Source organism: Balaenoptera physalus, assembly GCF_965194825.1.
Source record: "Balaenoptera physalus genome assembly, chromosome: 3".
Classification (NCBI taxonomy): Eukaryota; Metazoa; Chordata; class Mammalia; order Artiodactyla; family Balaenopteridae; genus Balaenoptera; species Balaenoptera physalus.
In genome coordinates this window covers 7,434,270-7,454,381 of record NC_138890.1, presented here as the reverse complement: position 1 = coordinate 7,454,381, position 20,112 = coordinate 7,434,270, and the positions used below count along the sequence as shown (strand labels likewise).

The window sequence follows — 20,112 nt, the reverse complement described above, 5'->3', positions numbered from 1 at the left end:
CAGTTGCCCCCACTTTGGTTCCCAGGGCTCTGGGCTTCCCTCCCCCACGACAGCCAGTTACCATCATAGCCGCCAGAGGGCGCCCGTTAACTCCTAAATCAGATCTTGGCTCCATTCTTTTTAAAAAGTAAAAGTCAAGCGCTCACCGCAGCCCACAGGCCTGATCAACATTACCCCTCCCCCTCACCTATCTGCCCTCACCTCCTGCCCCCTCTCTCCCTCTATACCTCACTCTTCCTGGACTTACTAGGCGTGCTCCTACCTTAGGGCCTTTACATCTGCAGCGTCTCCACCTGGTATGCTTTCCCCCAGATATCCACATGGCTCCTTCCCTCACCTTCAGGTCTCAAATCAAATGTCACCTCCTCCGGGTGGCCCTCTCTGACCTCTTTCAACGGCCTTCTTTTCCCAAGAGACTATTACTTATCCCGTTTTGTCAGCTCCACAGTGTATACCATTCTGAAAATATGTAATTATTGTCTTCTCCAGCCCTAAACGGTAGGCGTCCTGCAGCAGGAGGCACCCAGCTTGCTCTCCACTTGGCCGCCTAGTACACAGTAGGTGCTCCGTAAATATTTGAAGGCCTCTGTTAAGAGCCTCCGACCGCGACTCTCGCCTCCCAGGCTCACCCACGTGGCACCTGCAGCGTGAACTTTCCTCCACGCCCTTGTACTTGCTGTGCCCCGGCTGGCCCCATCTGAGCCGAATGTGATTCCTTCCTCACCCACCCCATTTCCACGTTTTATTTTCTTCACCGTGCTTAAGACTATCTAAAATTATTTAGTTGCTTGAATGTGCGCTCCACAGCGCCGGGTTCCTGCACACACAGAACGGTTCCTGCACACAGAGTGAATGAATCAAAGCGCCCAGCCCAGTAAGAGCTAATAAATACTTATCGCACGGTAGAACTCCGAACAGGGCGGCCCCAGCCCTGCCTCCTTTTCCCTCGGAGGTGCCGAGGTCCCGGAGCGGCCCGCGCTGCCCTGCTCCTGACCTTTCTCCCCTGGGTCAGTTAAACCGGCCCTCTTTCCCGCCCGCCCCGCGCATTTGAAAAACCGAAAACCCCGCCATTGCCGGCGGTCTACCGGTCGCCGCAGTTCGTCCAATCAGAAGCGGGCCCGCCCACGCCGGTGCGCACAGCCCCCCTGGCGACGCGTGGCCATTGGCTGCGCTGGCCGAGTGGGCGGGGCACTACAGGGTCCAGAGCCGGGCAATGCAGCTGGGCTACAACGTAGCGAGTTCTTAAGAAAACGAATCCGCGGCGTTCGGGGGCGGGACCCCGAGCGCGCTGGCTCCGCCCCTTGGCGGCCGGCTCGGCTGCGGCGTCGGCGTCTGCTCAGAACAGACCCCGCCCGTCGAGGAGGAGGGAGGGTGAGTTGGGGGAGACCCGGCCCCCAAGGGGCGGGCGCCGGGCCGGGCGCTGCGGGCCTCGGAGGGTTGGGCCCGGGCCCACCGGCCGACAGGGGGAGGAGCCGGCCGGGAGGGCGGGGGTCGCGCAGGAGCCCCGGACTGGCGAGTCGGACCAGGAGCCTCGCGCAGGCCGGGGACGCTGTGGGAGGGTTGTTCGGGCCAGCGCTGGTGGGCTCCCCCGCACTGACCGCGTCGGGGTGGGGCGGGGGGCTTCGCAGGCCGCAAATATCGACATGCTGCTGGAGGAGGTCCGCGCCGGCGACCGGCTGAGCGGGGCGGCGGCCCGGGGAGACGTGCAGGAGGTGCGCCGCCTTCTGCACCGCGAGCTGGTGCACCCCGACGCCCTGAACCGCTTTGGCAAGACGGCGCTGCAGGTGAGGCCCGGCCCGCCCGCAGCGAGGGCGAGGCGGGGAGCGGGGCGAGGACCGGGACCCCAGACACCTTCCTTCTTCTCTCCTTGTTCCCGTTGGTAGCCGACTGGGGTCTGTTCCTCCATCGCTGGGCTGACTTGGCTCCCTGATGTCCCCTTTCTTAGGTGGATGGTGGATGGGGTTAGGTTGGGGGAGGGGAGAACTTTCCATCTTTGGAGTATTCCTTGTTCTCTGATTGCGGAGGATTCAGTTTCCCTGGAGAAGTTCGTATTCCTTGGGTGAGGGTTCAGCTTCTTTGGATCCCGGTTTCATGAGGACGGCTCCGGTTTCTTGGAGCTTGCATGGAGGATCCGACCGCAGGAAGAAAGGATTCATGTTTCCAGGGTGTCCCCATTTTCTGGGGGGGTTCTCTGAGAGGTATCCAGTTTTTGGGGGGCGGGGAATCTCCATTCCCGCGGGATTTTCATATTGGCATATTATTGGGGGGATCCCAATAAGAGAATAGTTACAGATTGCATGGGAGTCTCTCTTCCCTTGGGGACATTTACAAAAGGGGAACCCCATTTCTTGAGAGGGTCAGGTACCTTTGGGAGCATCCTCACTATATGGGAGGGGGAAATTCCATGGAGAAGGAGTTTCAAATTCCCTGGCCATCTCCTTTCCCTTGAGGGGGCTGTTCTCTGAGGTCTGTTTCCTGGCGGGGGTTTCATATTTCCTGATGATTTCCCATCTGTGGAGAGAAGTGTCTCTGGTTCCTTGGGGGAGGGTCTCAGGTTCCTTGAAAGTTTCCATGGGGCTATATCCTAGGGGGAGTGTATTATCCTTGGGGGGGGGGTGACCAGTTTTTTGAGGGTCCTTATTCCCAGATCTTGTTCTATGGGGTCTCAACAGCTGCCTGGGAGTTTATGTTCCCTGAAGTTTCTCGTTCGCTAGAGGACCTCGTCTCTGGCATTCTCTACTCCTGAATGACCCCTCTCTGCAGTCACCCATTTTCCTGGACCTCCTCCTTTGGAGACCCCCTGACCCTCTACCCCCCGAACAGGTCATGATGTTTGGCAGCCCCACCGTTGCCCTGGAGCTCCTGAAGCAAGGTGCCAGCCCCAACGTCCAGGATGCCTCCGGCACCACTCCAGCCCATGATGCAGCCCGCACTGGATTCCTTGACACCCTGAAAGTGTTGGTGGAGCATGGCGCTGATGTCAATGCACCTGATGGCACCGGGGCCCTCCCCATCCATCTGGCAGTGAGAGAGGGCCACACGGCTGTGGTCGGCTTCCTGGCTGCTGAGTCTGATCTTCATCACAGGGACGCCAGGGGGCTCACACCTCTGGAGCTGGCAAGGGGGAGAGGCGCTAAGGATCTCATGGACATACTGCAGTGGCACACGGTGGCACCACTGTGACCTGGGGCCACCCACTCCGGCAGCAGGACCCGGCTGGGTTCTGTGTCAGAAGAGGAGGGAAGAAACACTTTCTCCCTTTCTTCCTCCTGCCCACTGCCGAGGGGCACCAGTTTGTGGCTTGTTGGTGTTGATTTCTGGGGTGTGTGTGTTTGAGGTACATTTCTCATTTTTTTTTCTCACCCCTTTTGGTGTGTTGGGCAGAGAAGGGCTCCTGCAGGCAACAGCCACCTAAACGGTTCGGTTTCCTCCACGCCCCGACTGCTGGGGCTACAGACGAGTCCCAAGGGCAGAGCGTTTAAAGCCCCAGCCCTAGAGTGAGGTCATCGCTTCCAAGGCTCCTGGAACCTGTCGACCTTGGCCGGCTGTACCCAGAGAGAGACCTCAAGTGTGCACACTGCTTTCCGGCATGGGGGAGGGGGGAGTGTTCCAAATCAATAAAAGGGTAGTATGAGTTCATTCATATTTTGTTGAAAGCTTGGTTTCCAGTCCCTTGTACAGCGTTAAAGAAAAAAAAAAAGTCTATTTATTATGATTTATGGAAGAAATTGTGTGTGTAATTTAATGTTTTTACCCATTAAATTAAGACTTGTGCATGATCACAGCGCCGGTGGCTTCTGATTTTTGAGGCTGCGATGGAAAGTTGCGTGTTCAGGATGTTTGTGGGGGTGGGCACCGGGGTCGCGGATCCTGGATACTTTGAGGGAGGGGAGAAAGTGGTAATTCCCAGGGCGCCACGGTGAGTGAGCTGGGTGGGGCAGCGGTTTGCGCTGTCGGAACGGAAGGGAGGCAGGAAACCGCGAGTGGAGAAAGGGCCCCCAGATGTCAGCTGGGTGCCGGGAGCCCCGGCGGGTGGGGGAGTGGGGTGGGCGGTGGCTGCAGCCTTCCCCGCAGAGGCGTGGCCCATGGGCGGGGATTGCGGTCACGGGGCTAGGGATCCCGGAAAGGCCGGGGGCGGGGTTAGGTGCGGCCCACGAGGCTCCGCCCCATTTAAAGCTAGCTACTGAGTAGCCCCGCCTCCTGGGGGGTGGGGGCTCTCCACACGCGTGCGCAGTGGGTCGTAGAGCCGCCATGCCGGAGCCGCGCGGGTCGTCACCCCTGCGGGTGAACGCGGCGTTCGCCGCGCGGTACGGCCGCTACCGGGAGCGCGAGGAGCTGCAGCGGCGTGAGTGCGGGGCGCATGCGCGCGGGGCGCCAGCGCGTGCAGGGCGGTCGGGAAGTGGGGGTTGATCTGGTCCCCCAGGCTGAGCTGGGGGGGTATCCCATCTGTGCCCCACAGTGAAAGATCGCTATGGGGATAGGGACAGCTGCGGCGACTCCAGCTCCGAGTCTGACTCCGGCGACGAGCGCGTGGTGAGCTTCCCCGCCTCCCTCCCGGACTTGCGGGAGGTGTCCAAGCCCCCCACCGCATCCCGGCCCCGACTTATAGGGGGAGGCTAACCCCCAACCCCATCGCGCCGTACGGGAGCGTCCATCTCCCACCCCCCATTTCCATGAGGGACAGACAGCGCCCTCCCCATCCCCAGGGAGTGGGCAGATCTCCCCTACTTCCCCTCCCCTACCTCGGATCTACCTGCCCATCTTGATCTGCGAGGTGTGAACCCTCTGTCCACATTTTCGTCCCTAACAGTTTAACCATTTCTCCGTGTCTGCCTCTGTCCCCAGAGTGGGGCATCCCTGTGCCACATGGGGCACCCAGGTTTTCCCCATATCAGCCCTGATCTTTCCAGCCTCACTGAGCAGTCTAGCCCTTCCTCTCTGTTCTTATGTGCCCTCTGCCCACTTGCCCCTAGGTTGTCCATCCCTTGTTTATACCAGAAAGTACCACCCACCCCCTTGCCTGCTACCTTCCTCTGTCTCATATCCCGTACCTATGTGTGGCCCACCCCCAAGAGGGCCCCTCTCCTTCCTCCACCTAATTGACCACCTCCCCCATTCAGATCCAGCCCTCCACCCCCACCTGCCTCTACCCAGCCGGATTCCCCCCCTTCCTTCCTCCTAACATATACCCCTCTATGCACACTAATTCCCACACACTCTCAGCCCACCTGCCCCTGTTGCTTACTGCCCCCATCACAGCCCTTTTCTGAAGTCTGTCCCCACCCCTTTTCCTGCCCTAGGAATTTGACACTCAGCAGGAGCGTGACTTTTACAGGACCCTCTCCTTACTGAAGAAGAAGGATCCGCGCATCTATCAGAAAGATGCCACCTTCTATCAGAGAACAGGTCTGGGACTGCTTCTCCTGAGGCCCAGATTCCTCATTACTTTATAGGCGGTTCTGACTGTTTAATGGATCTCCACAGGTCAAAACTGATTAGCAAAGGGAATTCCCTGGCAGTCCAGTGGTTAAGACTCCATTCTTCTACTGCAGGGGGCACGGGTTCAATCCCTGGTGGGGAACTAAGATCCGGCATACCACGCGGCAAGGCAAAAAAACCAAAACAAAAAAATCGCTTAGCAGAGTGTCTTAGGTTATGACCTGTTGTCATTAATAACGGCTGTGTGCTTGGCCCTGTTCTGAGTGTGAATTATTCACTGAATGATCACTGCCAGGTACTTCCAGGAAGTAGCAAGTGTGATGCCTCTTTGATAGCTGGGAACTAGTGGCTCGGGGATTGAAACCTCGGTCTGACTCTGGCCCAGCACAGTCTTACTGTCTGCCTGGGGGAGGAAGGGGTTTGTGGATGTGGGTGATGACAGATGTCTTCTGGTGTCCCCGCAGCATCGTCCTCGGACAGTAAGGAGGAGCCAGCAGCTGAAGAGAAGCAAAAGAAGGTGCAGTCCATGTACCTGAAGGACTACGAGAGGAAGGTTATCTTGGAGAAGGGAGGGTAAGGAGAAAGCCTGACCCCTCTGCTCCCACTTTCCCAGGGCAGGTGGACACATCAGGCACTTAGGGGTAGGGGTGGGAAGAAGCCGGTGACTCACCAGAGTTGAGGGAACCTTGGAGAGCAGGAGCCTTGGTGACCTGCCTGCACCCCACTGCCCCCTCCACCAGCTGTTGCTCTTAACAGCCCCCTACCCCGTGGGGACAGACAGGCCATGGGGAGTCTATTCTGAAGCCTTCTTCCTTCTTCATATAGCAAATATGTCGATGAGGAGAATTCAGATGGGGAGGCCTCCAAGCAGAGACTCCAGGTGAGTCGGGTGGAGGCTGGGTGGGGGGCTTGGGGGTGCTTGGAGCCTCAGGGCTGGGCCTGAGGCCCATGTCACTCTCTCTGCAGCAGACCTCATCGAAAAGTTATGTGGAAGAACAGAAACAGCTGAAGGAAAGGTGAGCCCTGGGGCTGGCTGAGTGGCCAGATGGAAAGGAGTTGAGGCTCTGAGGTTGAGCGGGCCTGGGTTCAAATCCAGCTCTGTCACTTAATGGCTGTGTGCCCTTGGGCACGTCGTTTGCTCGCTCCGGGCCTCAGTTTCTGCATCTGTGAAATGGGGTTGGTCATGGGCTCTATGTCACAGCACAGCTCTGGGCTTGTCAGGACGAGCTCAGGGATTAGTAGACAGGACTTGTCTTGGGGCAGCGGGCAGGGCCAGCCCACCCGTCCTGAGGCTTGTTCTCTCACACGGGCAGCTTCCGGGCATTTGTGGAGGACAGTGAGGACGAGGACAGTGCCGGGGAAGGTGGCTCCGGGTTGCTGCAGAAACGCGCTAAAAGCAGAGAGGAGAAGGTGGGTGCTGGGGCCCAGCTAGACGGGGGCTGGTGGCAGAGAGGGGGCCCCGGGGCTCCCACAGACCCTCAGCGCTGGCCTTCCCCCCAGGCCCAGGAGGATGCTGATTACGTCGAGTGGCTGAAGGGGCAGAAGGAGATTCAGAACCCCGACACCCTGAAAGAACTGGTGAGTTCCCATTCATGGTCCCTGACCCACTACTGCCTGGTCTGCCTCCATCCAACCTTTCCCTGGAAACCAGCCCTTGAGAGGGTAGCCAGGAGCACATTCTCTAAAGATGGGGTGTGCCCCTCTCTGGGACTCAGCTTCTACATCTATAAAATGAGGATTAGCCCACCTACTTCATAGGCCAGCTGTGAAGCTGCAGTCACTCAAATCCACTGGGTGCCCACATCTGTGCTCCTTCCCTGTCCCGGAGTCCCTGATCCAGGTCCTATTACCCACCCCCACTTCACCCCTAGACTCACCTCAAGGAATATTGGAACAACCCAGAGCTGGATGAGGGGGAGCGCTTCCTGCGGGATTACATCCTCAACAAACGCTACGAGGAGGAGGGAGATGAGGAGGAAGAGGAGGAAGGAGAAGAAGGGTGAGTAGCCATGTCCCCCAGGGGCCTGGAGCCAGCACTGGCCAGAAGGGAAAAGGCACTAGGCGTTTACACTTTTTCACATAGATGGTAGCAGAGTTAGCCTTTCTTTTCTTTTCTTTTTCTTTTTGGCTATGCTGTGTGGCATGCAGGATCTTAGTTCCCCAACCAGGGATTGAACCTGTGGCCCCTGCAGTGGAAGTGTGAGTCTTAACCACTGGACCACCAGGGAATTCCCCAGAGTTAGCCTTTCTTGAGGAAAAGCTGCAGAGTGCGGGCTCTGGAGCCAGGGGGCCCTGCCACTGGATTTCCATGCCTCGGTTTTCCCATCTATAAAATGGGGGTAACGGTGGCACCCTAGCAGAGGGTTCTTGTGAGGATTAAATGAGTTAATATGCTGGTACGCAGGAGTGCAGGAGCTCGGCTGACGCCCCCAGTCCCATCCCATCTCGTCCCTCAGGGTCCCTGGCCCCCCGGTCCAGCTGGCCGTGGATGACTCCTCAGACGAGGGGGAGCTGTTTCTGAAGAAGCAGGAGGACTTTGAGCACAAGTACAACTTCCGCTTCGAGGAGCCAGACTCTGCCTCGGTGGGTGGCCAGTGCCAGCTCCGGGGAGGACCTGGCCCGCAGGACCCAGGCCGGGAGAGCCTGGAATCATCTCTGCTGCCCACAGGTCAAGACCTATCCTCGGAACATCACATCCTCCGTGCGCCAAAAGGACGAGCGCAGGAAGGAGAGGAGGGAAGAGACGCGGGAGCGGAAGAGGAGGGTGAGTGTCTGTTGGGACGGTGCGCTGTGAGGAGGAGGGGCCCAGCCTGCCGGGGGAGGGGGGAGCCCATACCCTCCCTCTCCCGTGAACTGCCGCCTGCAGGAGAAAGCGAGGAAGCAGGAGGAACTCAAGCAGCTGAAGAACCTGAAGAGGAAGGAGATTCTGGCCAAGCTGGAGAGGCTGCGGCAGGTCACAGGCAACGAGACACTGGGCTTTGAGGAGCAGGACCTCGAGGACGACTTTGACCCCGCCCAGCACGACCAGCTCATGCAGGTGTGGCCCCAGAGCCCCAGCCTGGCTGTGCAGCCGAGTGCTCAGAGCGTGGCTCTGGAATCAGCAGTCCCTTCCTGGCTGTGTGGCCTCAGAAAAGTGACTTGACCTCTCTGACCCTGTGTCTCTGTCTATAAAGTGGGTCTAACTGCAGCATTTATGTCAGGGCTGTTGTAAAGATACCCTGAGAGGAATACTAAATGTTAATTAACTTGGTAAATGCTCAAGGAAATTTGGGTCGTGGTATTTCCTTTAAACTCATTTATTGAGCCGTTAGTGTTTATTGTTGTATTTGGGGAAACACAGCTTCAGGCCATTGGAACAGGCAATGAGGGCTGGATGGGAGAGCAGTGGGGACCACGGGCACTGCAAAGCTGCCCCTGACTAAGCCTGGGAGGTCAAGGAAGGAGACTAAGGATGCATAGGTGGGCCAGGTGAAAACTGGAGTGGGTGGGTGCTGTGTGGTCGGAGTTCAGCCTACACTTTCTAGAAGCTTCTCAGTCCTGAGCTTCAGCTTCTCAATATTTGGCAGTAGTTTCTGTCTCTTGGGGAGCTTGTGAGAACATAGTGAGATGCAGCCCAGCGTCTGGCGTGTAGCAGGTGCTTATAAATGGCACGGTTAGCAATATCTGCCTTTGCCAGCCAGTGGAACAGGGGGCAGAGAGCAGGGGGGTCAAGGGGGCAAGATGAGCCAAAAGTGGGTGTAGAGGGGCCCAGACACACAGGGTTCCCCCGACATCAGGAGCTGAGGGGGGTGCTGGGAGGCCATGTAAGGTGCAGGAGTACTGCCATCTGGGGGGAGTGGGCCCTGCTCACCCTCCCGGCCCCGACCCTGCAGAAGTGCTTCGGGGACAAGTACTACGGAACCATGGAGGAGGAGAAGCCACAGTTTGAGGAAGAGGAAGGGCTTGAAGGTGAGGTCACCTGGGGCAGTGGGCTGGGGGCGGGAGGTGCTTGGCCTGACCTGACCCCCCGGCCCACCCCTGCCTGCCTGTGCTCTGGAATCAGACGACTGGAACTGGGACACCTGGGCTGGGCCGGAGCAGGGTGGAGCTTGGAGCCAGCAGGAGCCGCACTGCGAGGACCCCGACTTCAATGTAGGTGCCCTGGGCGCGGGGATCTGGGGGTCCTCAGAGGGTCCCGAGGACCGCAAGGGCAGGCCTGACCTGCGCGTCCCGGCAGATGGATGCCGACTATGACCCCAGCCAGCCTCAGAAGAAGCAGCGCAAGGCTCCTTCGTTGGGCAAGAAGAAGCGAAAGTCGCCCTTCGCCACAGCCGTGGGGCAGGAGAAGCCTGTGTTTGACCCTGGTGAGGCCCGGGTGGGCGGCCGTGGGCAGGCAGGGGCTCCACGGGGCCCGGCACACCGCAGCAGCCTGGCTCTGTCCCCGCTCAGGGGACAAGACATTCGAGGAGTACCTGGACGAGTATTACCGGCTGGACTACGAGGACATCATCGATGACCTGCCCTGTCGCTTCAAGTACCGCACGGTGGTGCCCTGCGACTTCGGGCTCAGCACCGAGGAGGTGGGACCCTGGGGGCACCCGCTAGGCAAGGGGGAGCCTGGGGCCATCTGTGCTGTGACACGGCCTGTTTTTTCATCTCAAAAACAATAGGAATAATAGTGCTAATGACAGTACTAATAATATTACCTGCCTCAAAGGGTTTCTGTGAGGCAGGGGCTCAAACAGTGCTTTGCCCACAACAGGCCCCAGTAAATATTAGTTTTAATTCTGTTACTGTATATCGGCAACAGGGTGACCATTAAGACTTGACACAGGTTCAAATTCTGGCTCAGCCGCTCACCAGCTGTATAACCTTGGACATGTGACTTAAGCCTCTGTGCCTGGGTTTCCCCATCTGTAAAATGAGCCTCATAACAGCCCCACCTCATGGATGTGGATGTGAAAAAAATATGCTTTGAATGTCACTTGCGCCTTAGCCACAACGGCTATGCATGCTTGACAGTAAAAACAGACAACGTTTATTGAGCTTATAACATCTGCATTCACTTCATCTTCCTGATGACCTTCCAGTAGGTTCTAAGGGGGTGCCCAACTCATTAGTGAGGAACCTGGGCCTCATCTGTAATTAGCAAACCCAGTCATTGGCATGGAGACCCCTGCCCTGGTCTGAGGCTGCTGGGACCACAGTGCATGGGTCAGGGCTCAAGGGCCCAAATTGTAATCTGAGAGTAGCCACTTCCTGGCCATGTGACTTGGGGCAAGGATCCCCTCTCTGAGCCTCAGTTTCCCCATCCGATGCCCCCAAAAACAAAAAAATCAATTAGCCTCTGCAGAAATCAGTTCTTTCTCACCATCATGACATTTCTGCTGGGTGGAACTAGCATTACCCTGCTTTGACCCATGAGGTGACTAAGGCTTAAGAGTCAGGGCCCCCTGGGACTCATGAGCGGGACCCCACTCTCCCTGCCCTTGCAGATCCTCACTGCCGATGACAAGGAGCTGAACCGGTGGTGCTCCCTGAAGAAGACCTGCATGTACAGGTGACGGGGTGGGGCTGGGCCAGGTGCCCCGGGAGGAGGGGCGGGCAGGCTGAAGGCAAGCATGGGCACCACCCAGAGCGCCCAGCGACAGGTGTGTCTGCCGGGCGCCTGCAGGTCGGAGCAGGAGGAGCTGCAGGACAAGAGGGCGTACAGCCAGAAGGCCCAGAACGTATGGAAAAAGAGGCAGATCTTCAAGTCACTCTGCCCAGAGGAGTAAGTATTGCTGGTTGTAGGGGGTGGGTGGGCTTGGGGGCCTGCCAGGCCCAGGTTTGAGTCATGCTCTGTCAGCCATCTGTCACATGACCTTGGGAATGGGGTTTCCCTTCTCTGATACCTGGGTATCAAGTCCTGGCTGGGCTGTAGCTGTGTGACGTTGGGTAAGTCACTTTCCCTCTGGGCCTGCTTCCTTATTTATAAAATGGGGATAGAGATGGCTCACTTCTTGTTGGGTTTTTCTGTTTTTTGAGGATTAAGTGAATTAATTCAGGTACAGTGCTTAAAACAGTAAGTTCTGGATAGGTATTAGCTCTTGTTATTATGCCTGTTATTTCCTGATCTATAAATCAGGAGTGATAAAAGCTCACGGAGTTGATGTAAAGCTAAAGTGAGTTAATTTGTGTGAAGAGCTTAGTGTAGGCCCAGGCTCAACGATCAAAATTATCAGTGACACAATCCAGCCTCAGAGTTCAGTAGAAAATTCCCAGTTTGGTATTGCATTAGACCCACGTTTGAGTCCCAGGCAGGCCCCTGAATTGTTTTATTCTTTTTTATTTCTGGCCGCGCCGTGCGGCGTGTGGGATCTCAGTTCCCTGACCAGGGATTGAACCCGCGCCCCCTGCAGTGGAGGCACGGAGTCTTAACCACTGGACCGCCAAGGAAGTCCAGGCCCCCGCGTTCTGAGCCTCTCCTTTTTACATCTATAAAAATGGGGGATGGAAAGCCTAATTGTGACTGGCCTGGGCTGAGCCACGCCTTCCTCCTCCAGGACAGAGATGCCCACAGAAGCCACAGGGAAGCCACAGAGAGACAAAGCTGGCCCACAGGGGCAGCTGCTGGCACCCGATGGGGCCTGTGGGAAGTGGCCCCAGCCTGAGAGCCCCCCAGTACAGGAAGAGGCAGCCCCTGCGACACCCACCGAGAAGCCGGCCCCCCGGAGGCAGAGGAGGGGCAAGAAGGCACGTCTCCTGGGCCCCACAGTAACACTTGGTGGACGCGAGTTCAGCCGCCAGAGACTGCAGGCCTTTGGCCTCAACCCCAAACGGCTGCACTTCCGCCAGCTGGGCCGGCAACGGAGGAAGCAGCAGGGGCCTAAGAGCCACCCCTGAGCTCAAGGGAGCCTGCAGGGGCCTTGGGGCTCCTCCCCTTCAATCAAGCCCCCTCTTATCGACTGTATAGACCCTCACATCTACCTGTGGGCAAGGGAGTCTTCCCATCTTAGAGATGTGAAAGCTCAGGCCTACTCAGTAAGCTTCCCCAGATGACTTGGAACCTCACCTCGAGACATACCCTGAGCCCCATCCCTCAAATGCTGGGCCCAGCCATAGCCAAGGTCAAGTCAAACGGCTTTATTAGCCCCCATTGGTCACAGCCCCTCCTCCCTCCCACCAGCCCTTGGCAGGATGGGGGCGTTGGGACCGGTGAGGGGCATGGACGGTCCAGTGCAAACTACAGTACTGAGTCAGGCCCTGAGTGGGTGCCCGGGGGCCCTCCCTCCCTGCCCGGTGAGGAGGGCCCAGCTGGTGGGAGGCAGGTGTGCGGGCTCTGTTCCTGGCTGAATGGCCCCGGCCCGGAGGCTTCCTGGACTTCTCTCAGCTGCACTTGTCAGGGGGGGAGTTCAAGCTCCCACACCCAGCGTGACATAAATAAAAAAATAAATAGGGTCGTGTCTTCTCCCTCATCCCCTCCCTTTATAAAAACACAAAGTCCTCAGAGCTTGGGCGTTTAGCCTTGAGAAGCCGGCCTGTGCGAGGGAGCCGCAGTGGCGGCTGGGAGGGCTGGGAGCAGAGGTCGTCCAGGCTGTGGTCCTGAGCATGGCCCTCAACCAGGGTGAACATGGGGTATCGCTCTGTGGCTGAGGAGGAGCTGAGGACCTGGTGGGAGGAGAGAGAACAGCTCAGCCCCCAAGCTATGTTAATTACCCTAGTAGGTATAATTATCTTAACAGGTATATTTATCAGGTGCTTCCCGAACTCAACTCCCATCCCGCCAGGGCAGTGATGCAGGCCAGCCAATCAGCACCTTCTGTACCCTGGCTATAGTGATTGGCTCAGTGATGAGCACATGACCCTGTGCAGCCAATGAACCACAGCTGTGGGATTTTCAGCCCTGGGATTTTCTCTGTCTGCTGAGAAGGTGGGGCTCCCTTTCCACTGAACTAAATAGTAGGTGCCCAGAGAGCCTGGTGGCCACTTCTTGCCACCATAAGGGTAAAGCCTTGATAGGAAAACAGAGCCAAAGGACAAGGCAGGGTCCTACCACTTGACCCCCTGGAAGCAGCTGTCCCCTTAAGTTTTTCATTTCATGCCTCTTTTTGCTCTAATTAGAGCTGGGCTTTTGCAGCTTGTGGTCAGGATAATAATCTTAACAACAAAGCCTGGACGTGGCCTTGCCAGGTCTGCTGGCCTCAAAGCCTCTGTTCCTCTTCTACCCTAGCCCTGCCCTTTGCCTCCCACCCTCCAGCATGCCTTGCTCACCCTGGTCAGCTCTGAGCAGAGCGTCTCAAACTCCTTCCTGTCTCCAGCATAGAACCCCACGGTACAGCTCGGGTCCATCTTGGCAAAGGCCATCTTGCGGGGTGAGGTGCAATGGAAGGACTGGGGCAGACAAACAAGGGAGGCTCGGGGGGAACCCTCCACAGGCCTCCAACCCCACCCTGGGGATCCCAGCTCACCTCTAGGGGGAAGTCAGCCTGGCTGACATCCACAGTGGGCTGGCAGTAGTGAGGGTCCAGGTAGAGGAGGAAGTCATCTGCAGGGGAGGAAGCGTGAGCAGGGGTGGGAGAGGGTAAGGTGGGGTAGGATGAAGCAGGATGGGGTGGGCCTACCCTGATAGCCAATGAAGTACAGTGAGTGGCGTGGCTTGCCCCCCATGATGCCAAGGCACAGCTCTGAACGCAGGAGCTCCTGCAGGGAAGAAAGCGGGTGACGGTAAGGACCCACAGCAGGTGCTGTCACTGTCAACAAATGCATAGCAAAGGCCCAATGTGTGCAAACCCAAGCCTGTGCTGGGCCCTGCGGGGCAGCAGTGACCAAGACAGGCAAAACCCTGCCCTTATGCAGCTGATGTTCTAGCGCGGGAGAACAAGGAACAAGATGAGCAAGTTACATCACGTGTCACAAGGCGGTAACACTCTGGAGAAAGAATAAAGGGAAGAAGGCTTTGCAATTTTAAATAGGGGAATCAGGAAAAGGCCTCACTGAGAGATGATGTTTTAGCAAAGAGTTAAGGGAGTTAAGAGTGCATCTTGGGATATGTATAGCTGATGCACTTTGTTATAGAGCAGAAACTAACACACCATTGTAAAGCAATTATACTCCAATAAAGATGTTAAAAAAAAAAAAAAGAGTGCATCTTGGGAAAGAGCGCTCCAAGTGATGGGAACAGCAAGTGCAAAGGCTCTGAGGCAGGTGTCTTCTGAGAACAGTGAAGAGGCCTGTGTAGCTGGAGCAGAATGAAGTGAGTTGGAGAGTGTGGGCAGATGGTACAGGGCCTTGTGGGCTGTGGAGAGATCTTTGGCCTTTATTCTGAGTGTAAACACACCAGGGTCTTTCCAGCCTTGCTGTTCCTTTTGCCTGGAACACTCCTCCTCTGGCTTCTCACTTGGCTTCTGGCTAGAGAGGGGCTTTCCTAGGCTGTGCAGCCACCTGCATCTGCCCTTCATCGTGTTAATTTTGGTTCCTTTAGAGTCCGAGTTGTAACACCACAGCTGTCAGTTTGGTTCCACATACACTTCCTGTTATTCCCCCATTAGAACGTCTGTTCCCAGAGGGCATCAGTTGTTGCCTGTTCACCTCTGAATCCCCAGCAGCTGGGACAGTTCTTGGCACATAATTGGTGCTCCGTAACTACTGAATAAACCGATGAAGAGATGAAGGAAGCATAAACACCTAACCCAAGCTGAAAAAGTCTGCAGGGCTCCTGGGAGGAGGCATGGTAGAATCTGGTAGAACCTACCTTCACGCAGGGCACGTACACGGGGTTGAGAGTCTCGCCACCCAGCCGCACTGGCACCAGGATGACCACGGACTTCCACTCAGCTGTGGGGTCTGGCCTGGCCACCAGGCGTGCCACATCCGCCTTGTACACTGGAAGGACAGGGCAGCAGGTCACATTCTCTCCGGCCCTTCAAGCCTCAGAGTACGGTCCTCCATCCTCAGGGGACCAACCCTGCCTGAGCAACCTCTTGGGATGACACTCCTGTCATTGGCGGAAAAGCACCTTTCCAGTGTCCCCCCACCCCAAGCTCCCTCAGACAATCCCAGGGGCTTCAGGCAGGTGTGGACATCCCCATTTTACAGAGCGGGCAACTGAGGTCCTGAGATTTAGACAGACAATGTAAAGCTAGGAGAAGTTGGAGAGCCTTCCCCGCAGCCCAGAGGGCCTCTAGTCCTCCCCGACTCGGCGCCTGGGTTTGCTAAGATGGAAATGGGAGCGCTGAGCAACCCGCCAGTCAGCTGAAAGTTCCTGTGTGTCCCTCCTCAAGTCCCGTCTGCTGGTTTCTCCTCTCCCGCCTCCTCCCTTGTGGCTATGTGAGCCCCCTCCTGGCTCCCAGAAAAGTGCATTCAACCCTTTCCGGAGACACAGCTGCTACGGTCTGAATGCTTGTGCCCCCCTCTAAATTTGTATGTTGAAATCTTACCCCCCAAGGTGATGAAATTAGGAAGTGGGGCCTTTGGGAGGGGATTAGGTCAGGAGTGAAATCACTGCCCTTATAAAAGGGACCCCAGAGAGCTCACTTGACCCTTTTGCTACCTGAAGACACAGCAAAATGAACAAGGAAGTGGGCTCCCAACAGACACGAAAACTGCCAGTGCCTTGTCCTTGGACTTCCCAGCCTCCCCAGCCTCCAGAATTATGAAAAATAAATTCCTGTTGTTCACAAGCCACCCAGTCTATGGTTTGTTTTGTTTTGTTTTGTTTTTTTGGCCATGCCGCACAGCTTGTGGGATATGAGTTCCCCGACGGGGGATCAACCAGGGCCCCGGCAGTGAAAGCGCCGAGTCCTAACCACTGGACTGCCAGGGAATTCCCTGGTCTATGATATTTTTGTTACAGCAGCCCTAACAGACTAAGAAAAAGGCTCTCCTGAACTGTTTCGGAGGGAATAATAACAATAATAGCTAATATTTAGTGAATACTTACTATGTGAGAAGCACTATCCTAAGGGTTTTACTTCTATCACTGACTCACTTAATCCTCATGACAACCCTATGAGGCAGAGGAGACCCGACTTTCGTACATGTTGGAACTGTTTACACAGTAAGAGTGAGTTGGACCTGCGAGAGGAATTCCTGTGTCTTTTATTCTACCGCTCAGGGAGAAGCCCCGTAAGTCTCCTCTCCTGGTTCCAGAGGGAGTGAAGGAACCCAGAGCACCCCGACCCAGTGTGGGCCTCGAGTCCTTTCCAAGGGTCCCTCTGCCGCAGAGCTTGCTTCAGCATCTGAGGAATGTGGGTCCTAAGAGGCAGCTGAGGTAGTGACTGGCTCAGGGTGAGAACCCTGTGACCTTGGCTCCCGGCCCCTTACCTGTGCAGTCCTGAGAAACGTACACCACCAGGCGGGTGACCTCTGAGCAGCTCTCCACAGCTTTCCTGGGGATGGGAGGAAAGGCCTGAGTTCCGGGGGGTACCCAGTAGCTCCCGTGTCCCCTGCAGCGGCCCTCACCTGAGTATGTGCGCCACCAGGGACGGCCCATACCAGTCCCCTGCCTTCTTGCCCGAGCTCTGCCCAAGCTCCACCAGCCGGTGTAGGCCGAAGGGGGCCCAGGGATGGTCAGCGAACCAGGATACAATCTGCCGGTGCCGGCGCTCCTGCTCCGGCTCAGGGGCAGCCGGGGCCCAGCGCGGAGGCATCCAGTGGGCAGGCCCACGGTACCGGTTGGGAGAGGCCAACCCCGATGGCTCAGGGGGGCCCAGGCCCGCGCCCAGGGACCACGTCCAGTCTGGTAGGGATGGAGTTAAGAGTCAAATGGCGATGGTGTAGGGGGGTGGGGCACAGTTCCCACTATCCATGATTTACACACAACTCTACTGCTCCAGACATGCCGTGTTTAACTACAATTTTCACATTCCTTCAACTTATTTTCTAAACAACTCTCACTCCCCGCCCCCCCACAAGCTTACTTTACACACAATTCTAACATGACTTTAAACTCTTTGTTTACAAACAGTTCTAACACTGCTGACCTGTGGTGGGCGCTACGCTCCTACTGTGCCCTTCCCCCTCCACCGCTCACCTCTGGGCAGGAAGTGCAGCAGCAGTCCCTGAGCTAGCATCATCTGCCCACTCCGTAACATGCATCCCCAGCCACAGTCGGAGGTCAGGCAGCCCCCGGCGAGAGGTGGGAAGTCCCGGCGGTATGTGAACCATAGGCGAGATACAAAGTCCCGCTGGAAACGCTGGATGTCACCTACAAGAGCAGGCTTGTCAGTTGCCACCAGAAACAGCCCTGGGGGACTCCTCCAACCCTAGCCAGGGGCCACCAGCTCACCCTCGCCCTCAAAGCGGTAGCGGCGGCCACAGAGATGGACGCTGGAGATCTTGCTAAAGCTGGTCCGGCTTTTGACTGCCCAACCTGGGGAGACATGGGGCAGTGTCCAGCAAGATGAAGCACTTGCTTGGCAGACACGCAACCTAACAGGGCAGCAACAGCGCTTAAATTCTCCCATCTGTGTGATGGGGACTATCCTAGTTCCTATCTCAGGGAAGGCTCTGGGGAATCCGTGCTACATTTCTCCTGGATGGAGGCGGGGCCCCTAGTAACAGCCACATGCGTGTCTGCCGTTAATTCGGGATGAATCAAAGAACGTCTGATTATTGTACCCATTTTACAGAGGAGGAAACTGGAGGCACAGGGAAACAAAAAACCTTGCCCAAGGTCACATGGGGAATCGACTGAGGCTTGGAAACACATTCCCCTTTGGACCTGCCAGCCAGCGGCCCGCTCTGGGCAGGGCAGGGCAGGGCGGGGGACCGACCCACACAGGTGACTCACGGGAGGGGAGCAAAGGGTGGCATACTTGACAGGCGCAGGGTCTGGTTCTCCTTGACTCCCACCGACCTCCAAGCCCCCGGCCCGCCTGAACCCTCAGCTCGCTCCCACCTCAGAACCCAACCCCGGGGCCCGCCCCCTCCTCACCGTACTTGACGTTGTTCCAGGCTGTCAGGAACTTCGCTTTAAACTTGTCCACTTCGTCCGGCTCCCCGGGGCCGGTCCCCGGCGACGCAAGAGCGGGGCCGCTGGCTCCGGAGGGCCCCAGGCCGTTGGGGTCCGGGGTTCGGGGGCGCCGTGGCCTGCGGCCCTCGGGGCTGCGCGTGTCCTCCTGGCTCCCGCTCCGGTACTGAGCTGCGGCCGGCGACACGGAGTTCATGGGCGCGCCGGGAGGGCTGACCGAGGGCCCCAGGGGCCGCGCTCGAGCGCCCCAGGGGCCAGGACGCGGCCAGGACGCGGGCGCCCAGGAAGGCGCTAGTGGGCCCCCGGCACGGCGACCAGGCCCCCGGGCCCTGTGCGGGACGGTGTCACCGCCGCCGCCGCCGCCATTTTAGCGGCCCTGGCCCCGGGAGGGAGGCGGGCTTGACACAGCCGGACGCCCCGCCCAAGCCCGGCCCCCAGCCTGGGTCCCCGGCCCCAGTCCCCTGTGGCCGCGCTGGAACCTCCTGACGCCGTGCCTCCCTGCGGCGCCCCGCGACCCCCTCCACCGCCCGCCGTATCGCAGAGCCCAGACGCGGCCGAGGCCCTGGAGGTCCTTATCGGAGGCCCCAGAGCCGGGAAGCCCCGCGCCAGGCCCCGCCCCTCGCCGGTTCCGGCCCCGCCCCGCCCGGCCCCGCCCCCTCCGTGCGCTGGGGCACCGACCCCCAGGCGGGGCCCCTACGCGGTTGGCACCTGCCCACGTCCGCCAGAGGATCAGAGCGCTGCTCTGCGGGCTGCGCACCCAAGACCCGCCTCGGTCGGGGGCCCAACCTGTGCATGACACCCACTCCCCCAAACTCCCCCTTCAAGCCACACCCCTACGTGCTTTAGTTTCCCCGGGAGCAGAAGGGCTCAAATACACTCAACGACATAAACGAATCTTCCTAATTTTGATGAGGGAAAGAAGCCAGACAAAAAGAAGAGTATATACTCGCTGGTCCCATTTATTTAAACTCTAGAAAATGCAACCTCATCTATAGTCATAGAAAGCAGATCAGTGGTTGCCTGGGGGTGGGGTGGGGAGAGGTGGGAGCAAGGGATAAAAAAGGGCTTAGGATGTGTTTAGTATCTTGATTGTGGTGATGGTTTCCAGCGTGTGAAAGCGCAACGGATTGTACACATTAAAAGTGTGTGGCTTGTTGTATGTCAGTTATACCTCAAGAAAGCTGTAAAAATTTTTCAGTGCATCTAACTCAGGGGAATGTTAGGAGGACGAGCTGAGTTCATTCTGGTAAAGCGCTTAGCGAGGCATCTGAGGCACAGTTAGGGCTCAGCGAAAGCCAATCATGACCTCAAAGGCAGGATGAGTGCCCTGGGAAGCACAGAGAGGGCGGCCTCTAGTGGCCAGCCCACGGACTGTGGCCTCTAGTGGCCAGTCCACGGGCTCTGTCCTCAGCAGGCAGAAGGAAGTTGGATGAAGGATTTAGACGAGGGCGTGCAATGTGAAGAAGGCACAAAAGTACAGTCACCTCCCTGACTTTCCCACCTTCGGTTCTCCTCTCATTCACTTCCCTTCAACCACACACCTGCCTCCTTCCTCAAATTCAACAGGTACCAATCCACCTCAAGACCTTTGCACTTGCTGTTGCCTCTGCCTAGACCTCTCCTCCCTGAGATATCTGCAGGGCTGTCCCTCAGCCTCTTTCAGGACTTTATTCAAATGTCATCCCTGCAGTGTGACCACCTTCAAAATTCCACCCCACCCCTACCCTTGGGATCCTTCCCCC

General features: G+C 57.5%; 3 protein-coding genes across 6 annotated transcripts; 2 read left to right on the top strand and 1 right to left on the bottom strand.

The window, feature by feature from the left end:
* Positions 1–16: 16 nt before the first annotated feature.
* On the top strand, positions 17–3,779 carry CDKN2D (cyclin dependent kinase inhibitor 2D). Of its 2 annotated transcripts, XM_082454972.1 has the most exons (3): positions 17–1,371; positions 1,629–1,784; positions 2,824–3,779. In XM_082454972.1, the coding sequence occupies exons 2-3, from the start codon at positions 1,644–1,646 to the stop codon at positions 3,181–3,183; spliced, it is 501 nt and encodes a 166-aa protein (XP_082311098.1). In that variant the 5' UTR covers positions 17–1,371; positions 1,629–1,643; the 3' UTR covers positions 3,184–3,779. The 2 variants fall into 2 exon arrangements, with proteins under 2 accessions (XP_082311098.1, XP_082311099.1); XM_082454973.1 differs by lacking the exons at positions 17–1,371; positions 1,629–1,784 and adding an exon at positions 1,959–2,198.
* Positions 3,780–4,189: 410 nt separating this feature from the next.
* Positions 4,190–12,857, top strand: KRI1 (KRI1 homolog). Of its 2 annotated transcripts, none has more exons than XM_082454924.1 (19): positions 4,190–4,345; positions 4,460–4,533; positions 5,301–5,406; positions 5,904–6,012; positions 6,265–6,319; positions 6,409–6,455; positions 6,753–6,849; positions 6,940–7,017; positions 7,311–7,438; positions 7,896–8,022; positions 8,108–8,203; positions 8,306–8,476; positions 9,312–9,387; positions 9,482–9,570; positions 9,656–9,782; positions 9,868–9,998; positions 10,914–10,978; positions 11,093–11,191; positions 11,964–12,857. In XM_082454924.1, the coding sequence occupies exons 1-19, from the start codon at positions 4,252–4,254 to the stop codon at positions 12,301–12,303; spliced, it is 2,109 nt and encodes a 702-aa protein (XP_082311050.1). In that variant the 5' UTR covers positions 4,190–4,251; the 3' UTR covers positions 12,304–12,857. The 2 variants fall into 2 exon arrangements, with proteins under 2 accessions (XP_082311050.1, XP_082311049.1); XM_082454923.1 differs by having other exon boundaries at positions 6,406–6,455.
* ATG4D (autophagy related 4D cysteine peptidase) lies at positions 12,529–18,963 on the bottom strand. 2 transcript variants are annotated; one of them, XM_082454934.1, is made up of 10 exons: positions 18,335–18,961; positions 17,687–17,770; positions 17,432–17,605; positions 16,861–17,137; positions 16,723–16,787; positions 15,152–15,282; positions 14,022–14,100; positions 13,869–13,945; positions 13,672–13,791; positions 12,529–13,068 (listed from the first exon to the last, which is right to left on the bottom strand). In XM_082454934.1, exons 1-10 carry the CDS (start codon positions 18,564–18,566, stop codon positions 12,886–12,888), a joined length of 1,422 nt encoding a protein of 473 aa, XP_082311060.1. In that variant the 5' UTR covers positions 18,567–18,961; the 3' UTR covers positions 12,529–12,885. The 2 variants fall into 2 exon arrangements, with proteins under 2 accessions (XP_082311060.1, XP_082311061.1); XM_082454935.1 differs by lacking the exon at positions 13,672–13,791 and having other exon boundaries at positions 18,335–18,963.
* Between the last annotated feature and the right edge of the window lie 1,149 nt (positions 18,964–20,112).

Excerpts from the sequence above, each read along its gene's own strand:
- CDKN2D (XM_082454972.1), top strand. The coding sequence starts at position 1,644 with ATGCTGCTGGAGGAGGTCCGCGCCGGCGACCGGCTGAGCGGGGCGGCG. Across the intron at positions 1,785-2,823 it reads TTGGCAAGACGGCGCTGCAG|GTCATGATGTTTGGCAGCCC; the intron begins GTGAGGCCCGGC and ends CCCCCCGAACAG.
- KRI1 (XM_082454923.1), top strand. The coding sequence starts at position 4,252 with ATGCCGGAGCCGCGCGGGTCGTCACCCCTGCGGGTGAACGCGGCGTTC. Across the intron at positions 4,346-4,459 it reads GCGCGAGGAGCTGCAGCGGC|TGAAAGATCGCTATGGGGAT; the intron begins GTGAGTGCGGGG and ends TGTGCCCCACAG. Across the intron at positions 11,192-11,963 it reads AAGTCACTCTGCCCAGAGGA|GACAGAGATGCCCACAGAAG; the intron begins GTAAGTATTGCT and ends TTCCTCCTCCAG.
- ATG4D (XM_082454934.1), bottom strand. The coding sequence starts at position 18,566 with ATGAACTCCGTGTCGCCGGCCGCAGCTCAGTACCGGAGCGGGAGCCAG. Across the intron at positions 14,101-15,151 it reads TGTACGTGCCCTGCGTGAAG|GAGCTCCTGCGTTCAGAGCT; the intron begins GTAGGTTCTACC and ends TCTTCCCTGCAG. Across the intron at positions 13,946-14,021 it reads GTACTTCATTGGCTATCAGG|ATGACTTCCTCCTCTACCTG; the intron begins GTAGGCCCACCC and ends CCTCCCCTGCAG.